A 14,299-nucleotide genomic window follows, 5' to 3' on the forward strand; every position below is an offset into this window, starting at 1 on the left:
ACTATGCTCTTCTCCATCTGTACCTATCCACTACTCTCTCCTCCAGCTCTACCACTCCACTACTCCCTCTTCCAGCTCTACCTCTCGACTACTCTCTCCTCCAGCTCTACCTCTTGACTACTCTCTCCTCCAGCTCTACCTCTCGACTACTCTCTCCTCCAACTCTACCTCTCGACTACTCCCTCCTCCAGCTCTACCTCTCGATTACTCTCCCACAGCTCTACCTCTCCACTACACCCTCCTCCAGCTCTACCTCACCACTACACCCTCCTCCAGGTCTACCTCTCCACTACACCCTCCTCCAGCTCTACCTCTCCACTACACCCTCCTCCAGGTCTACCTCTCCACTACACCCTCCTCCAGCTCTACCTCTCCACTACACGCTCCTCCAGCTCTACCTCACCACTACACCCTCCTCCAGGTCTACCTCTCCACTACACCCTCCTCCAGCTCTACCTCTCCACTACACCCTCCTCCAGGTCTACCTCTCCACTACACCCTCCTCCAGCTCTACCTCTCCACTACACGCTCCTCCAGCTCTATCTCACCACTACACCCTCCTCCAGGTCTACCTCTCCACTACACCCTCCTCCAGCCCTACCTCTCGACTACTCTCTCCTCCAGCTCTACCTCTCGACTACTCTCTCCTCCAGCTCTACCTCTCGACTACTCTCTCCTCCAGCTCTACCTCTCGACGACTCCCTCCTCCAGCTCTACCGCTCCACTACACGCTCCTCCAGCTCTACCTCTCCACAACACCCTCCTCCAGCCCTACCTCTCGACTACTCTCTCCTCCAGCCCTACCTCTCGACTACTCTCTCCTCCAGCTCTACCTCTCCACTACACGCTCCTCCAGCTCTATCTCACCACTACACCCTCCTCCAGCTCTACCTCTCCACTACACGCTCCTCCAGCTCTACCTCACCACTACACCCTCCTCCAGGTCTACCTCTCCACTACACCCTCCTCCAGCTCTACCTCTCCACTACACCCTCCTCCAGCTCTACCTCTGCTCCAGCCTCCCACCCACTTCTCTCTGTGAATGGTTGCACAAAATAAACACTTGGCTCTCTCACAACTCACTCAAATTAAACTAAACTAAGGCCCTTCATAATGGCACCAAATCAATTCTCTCCAAAACAATATATCCATAAAAATGAAAAACTCCATAATCTCTCCCAGCCTCCAGGTCAAGAGTTTGGGTGTCATCCTCAACAGCTCCTTATTATTTCTTTCCTACTTCAAAAACATCACCCGAACAGCTTTCTTCCACCTCCGAAACATCCACTGCCTCCGTCCCTCCCTCACAGCCGACAGCACCTCCATCCCGGTTCATGCTCTGGTCACCTCACGGTTGGACGACTGCAACTCCCATTTCCATGGAATTCCTCTAAAAACCCTCCATAAACTCCAACTCATCCAAAACTCAGCTGCCCGGATCATCACTTAAACCCCCTCCACCCACATCATCCCAGAGCTCCAGCAGCTCCACTGGGTCCTGATTCACCAAAACATTGATTTCAAGATTCTGCTTCTTAGAATCAAGGTGATCCACAACAACCCCACCCCCCACTACCGTCCACACACTCACCTTTTTTAATTATAACACCCGCGTGTTGGTTTTATGTTGTTTTTAACTTTTGTGAGGTGACCTTGAGTGTTCTGAACAGCACCTATAAACACAATGTATTATTATTATTATTATTATTATTATTATTATTATTATTCCACTTTGTTATTGCTAAAAAGTCAAGAAACTTCTCAGGAAAATGAAGACACGTGGTTGAATGAAAACAGGTATATCTGGTTCAAATTGGGTCCAATAAGAGAAGGAACAGTGTTATCTGAAACAACAAATCATAAAGAACAAATCAATCAGAATCATTTATTTTAGTGATTAACCTTTTTATGAAAAACCTTCCACAATGCAGCTGCTCACTACCCAAAACAGATACATACATGCCAAAGCTCCCATTAGCTTCCCCACATAATGTGGATTCTTCCTCTCAGTGTGGTTCGACTGTTCATAGTCAAGGCTATTTCTGCCTCACAATCACGTGTTTTCAGGAATGTAATGCTCTATCAAATCACAAACTGCTGAGTCCTGAGCTTCAGCCTCCTCGTCTGCTCAGTATCATGAAATGTCACTGCTGTGCATGCTGGTTTCTGCTGTTACAGACCTGTCTTTTTCTACTTCCCCTTCTGCAGCACAAACAAATGCACACGCAAGCTGTGAGCTTCTTTACTGGCAACTCTCTCCACTTGTTGTGAAGTTGTTCTGCTTTTGAAAACTTCTTTGCAACTAACATACTGCCGGCCCTGGTTTTAAGCACATTCTCATTATCTGCTCAAATGAAGCCCTCTTATGATAAATCTGGAATTAACGCAGAAATAATGTGAAACAAAAAGTATATCTGTCAATGTTACAGCCTTTTAAATTTTATTGATCAGATTAGTTTTGCAAACATAAAATAAAATCTGAATTTTATGAGAATAGAAGATGAGATGAGATCTGATCAAGTTTGATAGCAGCAATAAAAAAACAACAATCACAGATTTCTGACGTCCACAACAACGGTTGACCTGGACTCAGGAAAAAAAATAAATTTCCAGATCACCATCATAATTTAACTGACTCTTTCATGGCCTAATGTCTATCTGTGGTGAAAACTAGGGATGAGCGAGTACACCACTATCTGTATCTGTATCTGTTCAACGATCTAAATGATTTGTATCTGTATCCGTACTCTGAGTGGGCGTGGCCTAAACGGGAAGTGGGCGTGGTTCAATTGAAACTGGGTGGGGCTTAAATTGGTACATTATTTTAAGTCTGAAATTGATATGGATAGATCAGAAGTTGCTTTATTTATTGATTCAATATACAGTATAATATATACAGTATATAAAGCTTAATTTGTAACATTTACAATATATTTATTTTTAGGAACAGCTATATTAAGATAGGCTACTTTCTGTGTTCAGCTATATGTGTATATGTGTCAGTGGTCTGCAAGACTACCGTATTTTCCGCCCTATAAGGCACCTAAATACCTCAAATTTTCTCAAAAGCTGCCAGTGCGCCTTATAACCCAGTGCGCCTTATATATGGAAGAATTGTTCTACTCGAGACTGCTGTTTGACAGCTGAACAACCAGAAGCTTTTATTTTGACAACTCTAACTTCCGAACTGGATCTTCAGAGCGGACAACACTCCACACAACACCTTAATCACTCATGGTTGCACACCAACATTCTAACAAACCAAAATAAACTAGATGAAATAATTACTCCCTAAACTGGGGAACAAAAACACATAAACACAATCAACACAACACCAAGCCCAACAACGACCCACAATAACCTCCAACAACACAAAACATGGATTTGTCGCTGCAAGGCATGATGGGACATCCTGAGCTCCTCAGTGCAGCCGATAGAAACTCCCATAATTCATTGCAGCTGTTTGTGGTGTTTTAAATGCAATTATTGGGGGTTCTATTTGGTTTGTGGTGTCGGTAATAATTGTGTTGTGTTTTTGTTGCTTAGTTCATGTAGTTTAGTTTATTACCGGTAGTTGTAAGTTGTCAACCAGCAGTGAAGAAGGTTTTGTGTGTAGTGTCCTCCTGGCATAGGCTGCAGGTAGGACTATCAAAATAAAGCATGTGCACCTCTCTGGGTGTCAGAATCAGTGGAAAATGTAACCTAATGGCTTTGAGCTATAAAGGTTGCTGATCACTGGTCTATTGCATGCACCTTATAATGTGATGCACCTTATATATGAACAAACTTGTAAATTATGTCAATTGATGTAGGTGCACCTTATACTCCAGTGTGCCTTATAGTGTGGAAAATATGGCATATTTTCTAATGATCTGTGTGAACCTGGTGATTCATGTAAACATCCAGTGGTTGTTCATTGTATTCCTCTCAAAAGCACTGTACAAGCAAAGTTTTCCAGCTGACTTTACACCACCCGCCAAACAAAGAGCAAACAGATGGTAGAAGAAAAAAAAAAAAAATCGACCAGAGTGGAGGCAGTGACCAACGCAGCACAAGCCGTTTTCACCTCTGTCTTGTCAAATGTACTTTACGAAACAAGTTCACCAATCACAGAGCGTGAAGACAGTCAGTTACCAAATGAGGATTTTCCTTCCACACGAGCACGCATATTGACGAGTTTTACTAATATTTTACTGGGACTCGTAAAAAAATGCGTTATCCGGCTCATCCCTAGTGAAAATTTCAACAAAATCTCAGCAGTAGTTTTGACGTAAACTTGCTAATAGACATACAGACAAGACAAACAAAACTCATGCACATTCACTGGCTTGGTTTTATCTACAAGGCAATTCTTGGTTTGCTGCCTCCCTACCTTTGTAGTTATGTGACCCAGAACTAACTACAGTCTGCGGTCCATACGAAACTGGGCAGAAAAGCCTTCGTGTGTTTATCCTATTTATCGTGCGACAAATTTATTGATTGATTATCGTCCCAGGCCTTGTGTAGGCTGAGCTGGAACAACATGCACAACTAAGAAGACAAGAGAAAGAGAAGCTGCACTGTCTGAAGTCGTGCTCTCCGGACACACGGAACCACAGGAGAACTCTTTCAGCATCAGTATGTTTACAGGCCAACAAATGAACCTTGAAGATGTAGAAAATACAGATCATAAAGTTGTAGATATACTTTAGGCCAGAAAACATTTGATGATATTTAGGCTGTTTTGACTATTCAAGGCACTCGATCGGTTTTTGCCATTTTGGTTGTGTCTTTAGCAATTATGGGCAGTTTTACAGGTTTACAGATATTTCTGTCAGCTTTATTGTTTTCTCCCTGCTTACAGAGGTTGTACCTGTTTCACATCTGTGAATATCTCAAAGCTTCAGATAAAGCAGCAGGGAGGAAACAGATCTTATTGGATCAAATATCAGTTGGATGTTTGATATCAGACAAGTTGTTTCGATTTAGAAACATCATTGAGGCCTTAATATTCTGTCTTTATTCTATATGTGTTTATTACTGGAGATATAATAAATCCTGAATAATGAAAACAACACAGGATATCGCTGAAGTTTTCTCTCCTGAACTGTATTGTTTCTGGTGGAACAGGGTGAAGTTTCCTCAGCAGTGACCCACCCTTGCTCTTTACTGTCCAGTCAACTCTGAGTGTGAGTGTGTGCGTGTGCGTGTGCGTGTGCGTGTGCGTGTGCGTGTGCGTGTGCGTGTGTGTGTGTGTGTGTGTGTGTGTTTCAAGTCCCCCTATGATGTCAGGTTTCGTTCCCTGTATCTAAATATACAATCACCATGCCCTTTAAGAAGATGTTAAAGTTATAGAAACAGAGTCCTGCCATTTTCATTTAAACTGATGCCACTTGTTATCCTCTCACTTTGAATTGAGATTTCTGTTAGACCAGACCCTCACACACAATCAACAACATGCAGTGAGTTGCTATAGACATGTTTTACAACCTCGGCTTCATTTCCCACTGAGCTGGTGAACCGATAACATAACTCTGGAAATCACTACTAAACTTATGAGCTGATCAGAAGCTGTTGCCTTTATCAAAAACTAGTTATTCGTATTATAAAAAGGCCAGTTGAATGTGTAGGGATTTATTACCTCATATGGATCACTATTTATGTTGTGGTTGGCTATCGATAATGATTAATAATTATCAAAGATAGTTATTAATAATGTTGTTGAAATTTAATCTGATCTGTATCAGAACCTCGGAGCTCCACCTGTTCAACAGGAAATGATAGTCAATTCAGTTCTATCAGTCTCATAAGATATACTAAACAGTTAATCAGGAATTTGAATTAATAGTCAAAACATTTCATTCACCTTTGTGCACATTAATAATCTCAGTGAAACATTGTACTGAGCCTTTGGTCGGCGTCGAGATTCTGGAGGCGATGAACAGGAGAGACGAGGCGCTGAAAGTTGCAGAGAAATCAAAAGACCAGTCTAAATTCCAAGAGTTCAAACATCTTTGGAACAAGGTAAATCGAATGACAGACAAAGCTAAAGTAGACTACTATAAAAAATAACCTTCAACTAACAAAAACAATCCCCCAAAAACCTTGGCAGTTGTGTATACAACTGGGATCTTCCAAACATCAAAAATCAAACTCTTCAAATTGCCTCAAAATTGATTGGAATGAATGAAGGGACCAAATTTCAACACACTTTTTTTTTTTTTTTACCACCATTGTCTGAACCTGAGTAAATTCCCTTCCCACACTTTCTGGTCTGTTTGGGATAACTGACAATAAATTACTTTTACCAAACTATTGGAGTCCAGCATGAGGCCTTTGCTTTGTCTACAGTTGGGCTTGATGACGTTTGTAAGATGCTCGTGACACTGGCCAGGTCAAAGGCCACAGGTCTGGATAACATTTCTGCCCGATTTGTGAATGATGCAGCAGAGCTGATCGCCCCCAAGCACTACTCACATAATAAATACTAAATAAATACCAACAGGGATCCAGCTCCAGGTCTGGATGCAGCACAACTCTGCTTCAGATCCAGATCCAGCTCTAGCTCTAGCAGCAGCTCCCTATCCAGATCCAGATCTGGGTCCAGATCCAGATCCAGATCCAAATCCAGCTCCAGGTCTAGCTTCAGCTCTATCAGATGAGCAGCGTTACTGATGCTGACAGAGGTCAAAGTCTTCACTGACCAGAAATATGATTTTCATAGTTAAATCCTTCAGAGCAGGCGGCTGTGGCAGAGTTGGTAGAGTGGCCGTCTCTGAATCAAAAGGTTGTAGGTTAAATTCCCCATATGATCCGGACTGTCTGTCAAAGTGTGCAGGCGCAAGACACTGAACCCCAAACTGCTCGCAAAGGATGGATGGAGCGCCGTTCATGGCAGCCGCCTCCATGACACGTCTTACCGTGTTTGTTATAACGTGACACATCAACATGAAGAGACACTGCTTTGGTGACTCAAACATTTTGTTGCGACAGTATCTCCAGTAGAGAAAGTGGTGTGGCTTTAACTCTATCAGTAAAGTTCTTCAGTGAAATGTTTCCAGTATGAGAATAAATCACAAATCACTGTAAATGTTTCTGACAAACCATCCAGACACACGGCTATATCTATTAATCATATGAGGTCAGAAAGTAACAGAATGTCTTCCTCTAAAATATCTTACCTTCTATTCAAATGTGATTTTGTGTATTTTACCAGTCGCATCCAGTAGTTTGCACATTTGCAGGAAGCTGCCTTAATGGCTTTAAAGAGTAAAAACGAATGAAAACTTTCTTTAATAAGGACTTCTTAGAAGCCTCAGAAAGTCTGAACGTTCTCAGTCATTCAGAGTGAACTGATGGCTGCACTGAGTTGAGGACATGAGGGTGGAGGGTCAGACCGAGCTGAATGAAACACTATAATTATACTGCGTGTTGTCTCGTGCCATCATTTGTTTCCAGTTCCTTTGTGGCTGATTCGTCACGTCATGCAGACATGATTGTAAAGCAAACATTTCAAACAGATAAAGACAACAGATGACACATCAGTCAAAGTATTCGCTTCTGAATGGCTTTGCCCTATTTTCAGATACCTGGAAATTACTTGTTGTTAAGCACAGTCACGTGTATGTTTTTCTGCTCACAGACCTTGTTTGTTTGCTAACTGTTGATCTCAAATAACTCCCACAGCCGTCTTTTACCAGTCTTGACATTTCACCTGATCCCCAGGAGACGTTCATGGATCAAATATCTGTAAAAGCTCATTTCTAAAGCTGACAGACTGTATGGAGCGTCGGTCTGTCCGCCCCGAGTCTCCACCATGCAAGTGTTCACCGACTACTGATTTCCATAACCCTAACCACAACAAAACCTCGACGTGTGCCCTCTGTTCCACTCACACACAACAGAAACAGTCAAAACAACGTAGGACTACATTTTCTGCTCAGCCCCTCCATGTCTGAAATGAAAACCTTTAACAACAGCCGAGGGAACAAAAAAGTGAAAGTAGGGCTGGACAACAAAAAATCGATTTAATCGATTAATTGAATTTGTGGCTAAAAAAAGGTTTTAATTTGCAAATTTGAGTTGTTTATTTTTCTCCTCACAGTTTTTTGGGCCTTTTTGTCACTCCGCTCTACCATTCCTTGTGGGTTTCTGTAGTTGCTGTTGCACTTTTGCTTAAACCTGGTTAAAACTTGAATTTGTTTTCATTTGCTTTTTTATTTTGGGATTGTTTATATGTATTTTGCTCTGAGGACAATTACAGCAATAAAGTTGCACTTTATACAATATATCTGATGTCTGCAGTAATTTTTCAGTGCATTGAGAAAAAAAAAAAAAAATCGAATCAAAACTCGAATTTTTCTTTTAAAAAAAACTTTGTGTGTGTGTGTTTTTAGACACAGTTTGAAATGAAAGCACTCAGAAAAAGGACTTCAAACTTTTCCGGTGTCCGGGCCAGATGACCCCGGGCCCCGAGGTGTCACAGCAGGCCCCCCTTGCTGATGGTTCTTGATTTATGCCATCATTCATTAAATTATCAAAATCATGTTATTTTGTTGTTACTTCCTTGATCATTTATATTCTTGCTTGAAAATCATTTCAATGTCTTGATAGAGCTCTCAGGCTGGTATAATCTAGAAAATCATGTTACTATCTAGATCAGGAGTCAGTAACCCGCGACTCTTTCGTCCCTCCACGGCGGCTCCTTGAGCCTCCGTCCCACTGCAGTTCATCCTGGAGGGACGTAAGGAGGCAAAGCCACCCAGAGAGGGACGTAAGGAGGCAAAGCCACCCAGAGAGGGACGTAAGGAGGCAAAGACACCCAGAGAGGGACGTAAGGAGGCAAAGACACCCAGAGAGGGACGTAAGGAGGCAAAGCCACCCAGAGAGGGACGTAAGGAGGCAAAGACACCCAGAGAGGGACGTAAGGAGGCAAAGCCACCCAGAGAGGGACGTAAGGAGGCAAAGACACCCAGAGAGGGATGTAAGGAGGCAAAGCCACCCAGAGAGGGACGTAAGGAGGCAAAGACACCCAGAGAGGGACGTAAGGAGGCAAAGCCACCCAGAGAGGGACGTAAGGAGGCAAAGACACCCAGAGAGGGATGTAAGGAGGCAAAGCCACCCAGAGAGGGACGTAAGGAGGCAAAGCCACCCAGAGAGGGACGTAAGGAGGCAAGGCCACCCAGAGAGGGATGTAAGGAGGCAAAGCCACCCAGAGAGGGACGTAAGGAGGCAAAGCCACCCAGAGAGGGACGTAAGGAGGCAAAGCCACCCAGAGCGCAGTCCCGCTACAAAGAGTGGTAAAATGTAGGCGGGTCGTGAACGACGCAGCGATGTAACGTCATTACGCAACAATAATGGATGAAGAACGTAGAACTGCGGCTGCAGGTCATGACAGCGGCTCAACTGGTGTCTGAAGCTGGGAGCTTCCTGTACCTTTCACAGTAAAAGCCGACAGTTCCAGGAGGTTCATTACAGACTTGTTGAGAGTGACGGAACATTCTAGTGAATTACACAACAACTACAGGACATTAAAGACACACCATCACACTCATGGTTCTAACAATCCAGATCTCCCACATTTATCTTCCATTTTAATAATGTGTAGCAATAAAGGAGCTGAGAGCTGCAATGCATTATGGGAGCTTCTGTTTGTCGTGTTTTAAATCTAATTATTGGGGGTTATATTAGATTTATAGTGTTGGTAATAATTGTGTTGTGTTTTTGTTGCTTAGTTTGTGTAGTTTAGTTTATTAGTTGTAAGTTGGCAACCAGCAGTGAAGAAGGTTTAGTGTGTCGTGTCCTCCTGGCATGGTCTACTGGGGGACTGTCAGAATAAAATGCGAGGGCTCTTTTGGGTGTTGTGTTCAGTGGGCAACAGGACCAAATGGCTCTTCGGGCATTAAAGGTTGCCGACACCTGGTCTCGATAGACCTGCTCAGGCTGGTTTATTCTAGAAAATCATGTTACTGTCTAGATAGAACTGCTCAGGCTGGTTTATTCTAGAAAATCATGTTACTGTCTAGATAGAACTGCTCAGGCTGGTTTATTCTAGAAAATCATGTTACTGTCTAGATAGAACTGCTCAGGCTGGTTTAATCTTGAAAATCATGTTACTGTCTAGATAGAACTGCTCAGGCTGGTTTAATCTTGAAAATCATGTTACTGTCTAGATAGAACTGCTCAGGCTGGTTTGATCTCATAACAGTTGGGAAATATTTGGATCAGTATGATACCTGTAAATAATATATGTAGTACTAACAAGGGTATTGTATGTTGTCCCCCCCCGGTCGTGTATGGCAGTCATGCCAACTTCTAATAAAGGTAGCAACATGGGGAGACTCTTAGTCTCCTCCTGTTGCAAGAGCAAAAACTGTTCTGACATTGGAATGCTCTCAATCACATCACAGTGTCTGCCCAAGCTGCTAAACAGGACAAGGGGAAAAAAAAGAAAAAGATATTCAGAGGAACAAAAAAAGAAACATTTTGCCTGGATCAGTGTTAAAACTTTAGCTGAAGAACAGCAGTCCTAATCGCACCTGTGACACAAACACTACCAACCTCAACTCCAGCACTAAAAGCACACAAGTGATGTCATGGAGTCCTTGAACAGACTCTCCAGTGTTCACATTTAATAGTGAACATGAGAAAACTTCAGGACTGAGTGAGAAACACAGGTGATGCTCCATTAAAACCTCGGACCTAATTTACCATCAGTGTGTAGAAAAGGCTCGGAATTCTGTTTTACGAATGAAATTGTGGAAGTTAAAAAAAAGGAATCTAGATTTATAAAACATGCGCAGATGGGTGGTGTCTTGGCTGAGAATCGAGCCCCGGCTTCCAAGTGACAAGTGAGAATTTTACAACTGGACTACCAGTCACTTCATATGGCATAAATGTTTACAAGGTTACGCAGGAACCCAAAGAACCCAAAAGACCAAAAAAAAATCCCATGGTGCTGATGCCACTGAGAAGCCACTGTGTGCTTTCAACAAACAGATCAAAAACCTCTTTCCCTGCAGAGTTCATACTTCGCCAAATCTTCTAATGGGCCAAGATAAGTGATGGCATTCACATACATTACAGCTTTCTTTTATAATCTTTCACACACATACCAAAGGTCTGTTTCTAACCAGGTGAAATTACTAATCCAGCATTTTGAATCAAAGGAAACATGACTTATGTGGCATTTCTGTTTTGTTGAGCAGCTGCCATGACACTCTTGATGCTTTTTATTCATAGTTTCACTATTTCACGTGTGTAAGCTGGTCAGAGTTGTGCTTATATTTATGCATATTCCTAAGTATAAGTACAAGTTGGTAAATTCCAGACTGCGTGGTAATCAAATCAAATCAAACTGTATTGAATAGCACTTTTTTATATCTTAATTTTTTATTTCATTTCGGACATGGTCAAAATCAGCATCAGTCCACAGAGCACACCAGATAACTCCCACCCCTTTTCCATAAATTGTATATCATTTTCTTCAGCTTCCACTTATTTAATACTCAATCAAATTAAACATGTTCGAACTATTGTATTGAGACAAATTATCTGATAAAAAGGTATACAACAGTACCTCCATGTCCATACGCACTCATTTCGCACACATCTGTACAAACACACTGATGATAAATGAGCCTCCAGGTGAGCTGGACAGAGTTTCGACATAACACTGCAATGACACGACACCCCAGGTTTTTCTTTCCAATCTTCTTCTGATAATGTGTGATTTTCCGTCCTGGAAATGTCCAGACTGGTGACGAAGACTTAAACTGAGTAGAATGACTGTTTCCGCTCCAACAGAGGAAGCCACTGTTAGTCACGGCTTTATTAACGGGACACCCGAACATGTCTATTTAAAGCACAAGAGGAAAATCAACAACAACCTTTGTTTAAGGTGGGTGTTCCTGAATAATTTCTCTCTTGATTAAAAGCGTAGATTTTAATTTAAGTAATCTTAAAAAAGGAAAATGGACAGAAAACTGTCAATAGTTAGGACTATAGATAGTGCCATATTTTAAACATTGTCTCTGGAATATCTACTGTGTACTGTATTCAGATCCATTTGAAACTTTTAATCGCAACCTTGAACAACTCTCATGCAGATTAAAGCATTGACTTCATGTGGTTGGTGCACGGCTCCAGTGTTTGTTTTTGTGTCACAGAAATGTTGCTTGCTTTTCATAAAACACTAACATTTCTGGTTCTAACATTGATCCATTAAGCTAACTACCGATTGTAATTTCAAAATTGTTTGCTGTTCGTTTACCTTCAAGTTTCATTCTCAATTTTGCCTCTATAATTTGAACATCAGAAGAATAACTATGTCTTGGCCTCCACATGTGCTCCACAGCACCTTAAGTGTTGCAGCCTGACCTTGTCCAGGATGAACTTGTTCAGGTATGGCATATAGCCCTGGTTGGAGACGGGACCCTCATCATCATCTTTGAAGTGCTCTTCCAGGGCCACAGGGTCATGTGGGATCTTCATCACTGTACACAAGTTGTGGGACAGCACCTAAAATCATGTGCGAAACAATTCATTAACATTGTTCTTAACATGTTCTCTGTTGGTGATAACTGGGACATTTTGCAAGCAGGAAAAGATGGATTTTCACTTGTACAGATTCATTGACATTACACACACAGACGTTTTGTTGTTAAGTCCCTTTAAATCTAATATGCTGTTGCACTCAGGGCTGTGAGCTATGAGCTGGGACAAAACTAGAATAGCTTTGTTAAGATCTTGATTAGTTTTTCATACAGTGAGTTCTACAATTTCAAGCATAAAGCATCCAGCACAGGTGTAATTTTCATAATGTATTTTGCTTGAAAACAATCAAACAATGTGTTGTTCTTTAATTGGGCTGGACAATATTTGCTAAACATGATAATGTTGAGCATTGCAGTCACAGTGTGACCTGGAAATTAATAAAACATCTGTGCTTTGTATGTCTCGACAACAGTGTTATTTTTAGATCCACTTCGTGAGCCCAAACTGAACCAGATAATACTGTGTTGTCTCCAGGTTTGATGTATTGCTAAAATAATCAACACAACCTTCAGCAGCAGGACTCATCTGATCTGTAAACGCGTTTATATAGAGAGTGAATGTAAGATTGAAACATCACTTTGTTCACTCAAACATGTGTGAGGTGGAAAGCTGTCAATGTTGCCATTGTTAAGATGGTTGATTTGCCACTGCAGCTTCTTGCAACCAGTCCGGAACCACTGCAGAGAGGAGAGTCACAAAACACGTGCAACTTTCTAAATAAAGACATATGCAACATAAAATGGAGTTTGTGTTGTTGTACTTTATAGATCCATTATCATTATTATCATTACTTGTTCTTAAATGTTTATTTCTTTTTTTTTTTGTCTTTCAATGTCGTAAAAATCATGCGACTTGGTGTTATTTGTGTGAGTGTGTGTGTGTGTGTGTGTGTGTGTGTGTGTGTGTGTGTGTGTGTGTGTGTGTGTGTGTGTGTGTGTGTGTGTGTGTGTGTGTAGCAGGTGCTTTATATTCACAACGAGCAGTCCAAACCTTCTTTATTTCATTGTTTTCCCGGGTGAACGCTAAAGCCGAGGACAGACAGGAAGCTGGACAGTTGAACGTACCTTCAGCTGGGATTTGGAGACTTTTCCGCTCTTGTCCACGTCCAGAGCGGTAAACGCGTGCCAGATGGATTTGAGGAGCTCGTCTCTCAGGGACATCCTGCTGGGAAAACTCCTGTCCCGGGATAATCTGGAACCAAATCCTGGATTACACTGGAATAAACTCCCAAAATAAAGTCCCGGAATAAACGGGGGGAAAGAAACTCCCGGGATAGGCTGGAATATAGTCCTAGTCTGGAATATAGTCCTAGTCTGGAATATAGTCCTGGGATCAAACTGAAATTGTCCCTGGAATAAACTCTTTATAACCCTCCTTTGAGCTCTTCCTCTTACTGCGTCTACTCTCTCTGCCAGGACTCCACCGGGGGGAAATTAGGGTCACGTGACACCCGACCCCACACCCACACACACACACACACACACACGCACACACACACACACACACACACACGCAAGAAGAGCAGCATCGCCCTCATGTGTTCACACAGGCTCAGAGGATCCTGCAGTGGGCTCGTTTGAGCCTAGGACCAGGGGTGCGTCCGAATAGTCCCTCCTATCTCCTTATCTATCGACTTCACCTTTACCCCCTGGATAACAGTCGTCGTGCCAAAAACAGCCCGGCTGCCAGAATCTGCCCGGCCTGCAATCGTCTTGCAGTCTTGCAATCGTAATCAGTAACTTTCATTTGCACACATCACAAAAAC

At 42.3% G+C, this 14,299-nt stretch overlaps 1 protein-coding gene across 1 annotated transcript in view; it reads right to left on the bottom strand.

Annotated features, from left to right (window-relative positions):
- swap70b (switching B cell complex subunit SWAP70b) overlaps window positions 1-13,910 on the bottom strand; it is a 39,658-nt gene extending 25,748 nt beyond the window's left edge. Inside the window, exons 1-2 of the mRNA XM_080505134.1 lie at window positions 13,599-13,910; window positions 12,358-12,498 (exon numbers count right to left, since the gene is read on the bottom strand). Of these exons, the coding sequence (XP_080361260.1) occupies window positions 12,358-12,498; window positions 13,599-13,694 (237 nt within the window). The 5' untranslated portion in view covers window positions 13,695-13,910. The remainder of the gene's footprint in view (window positions 1-12,357; window positions 12,499-13,598) is intronic.
- Window positions 13,911-14,299: the final 389 nt, after the last annotated feature.

The sequence above is a fragment of the Blennius ocellaris genome (assembly GCF_963422515.1).
Source record: "Blennius ocellaris genome assembly, chromosome: 11".
NCBI classification, from domain to species: Eukaryota; Metazoa; Chordata; class Actinopteri; order Blenniiformes; family Blenniidae; genus Blennius; species Blennius ocellaris.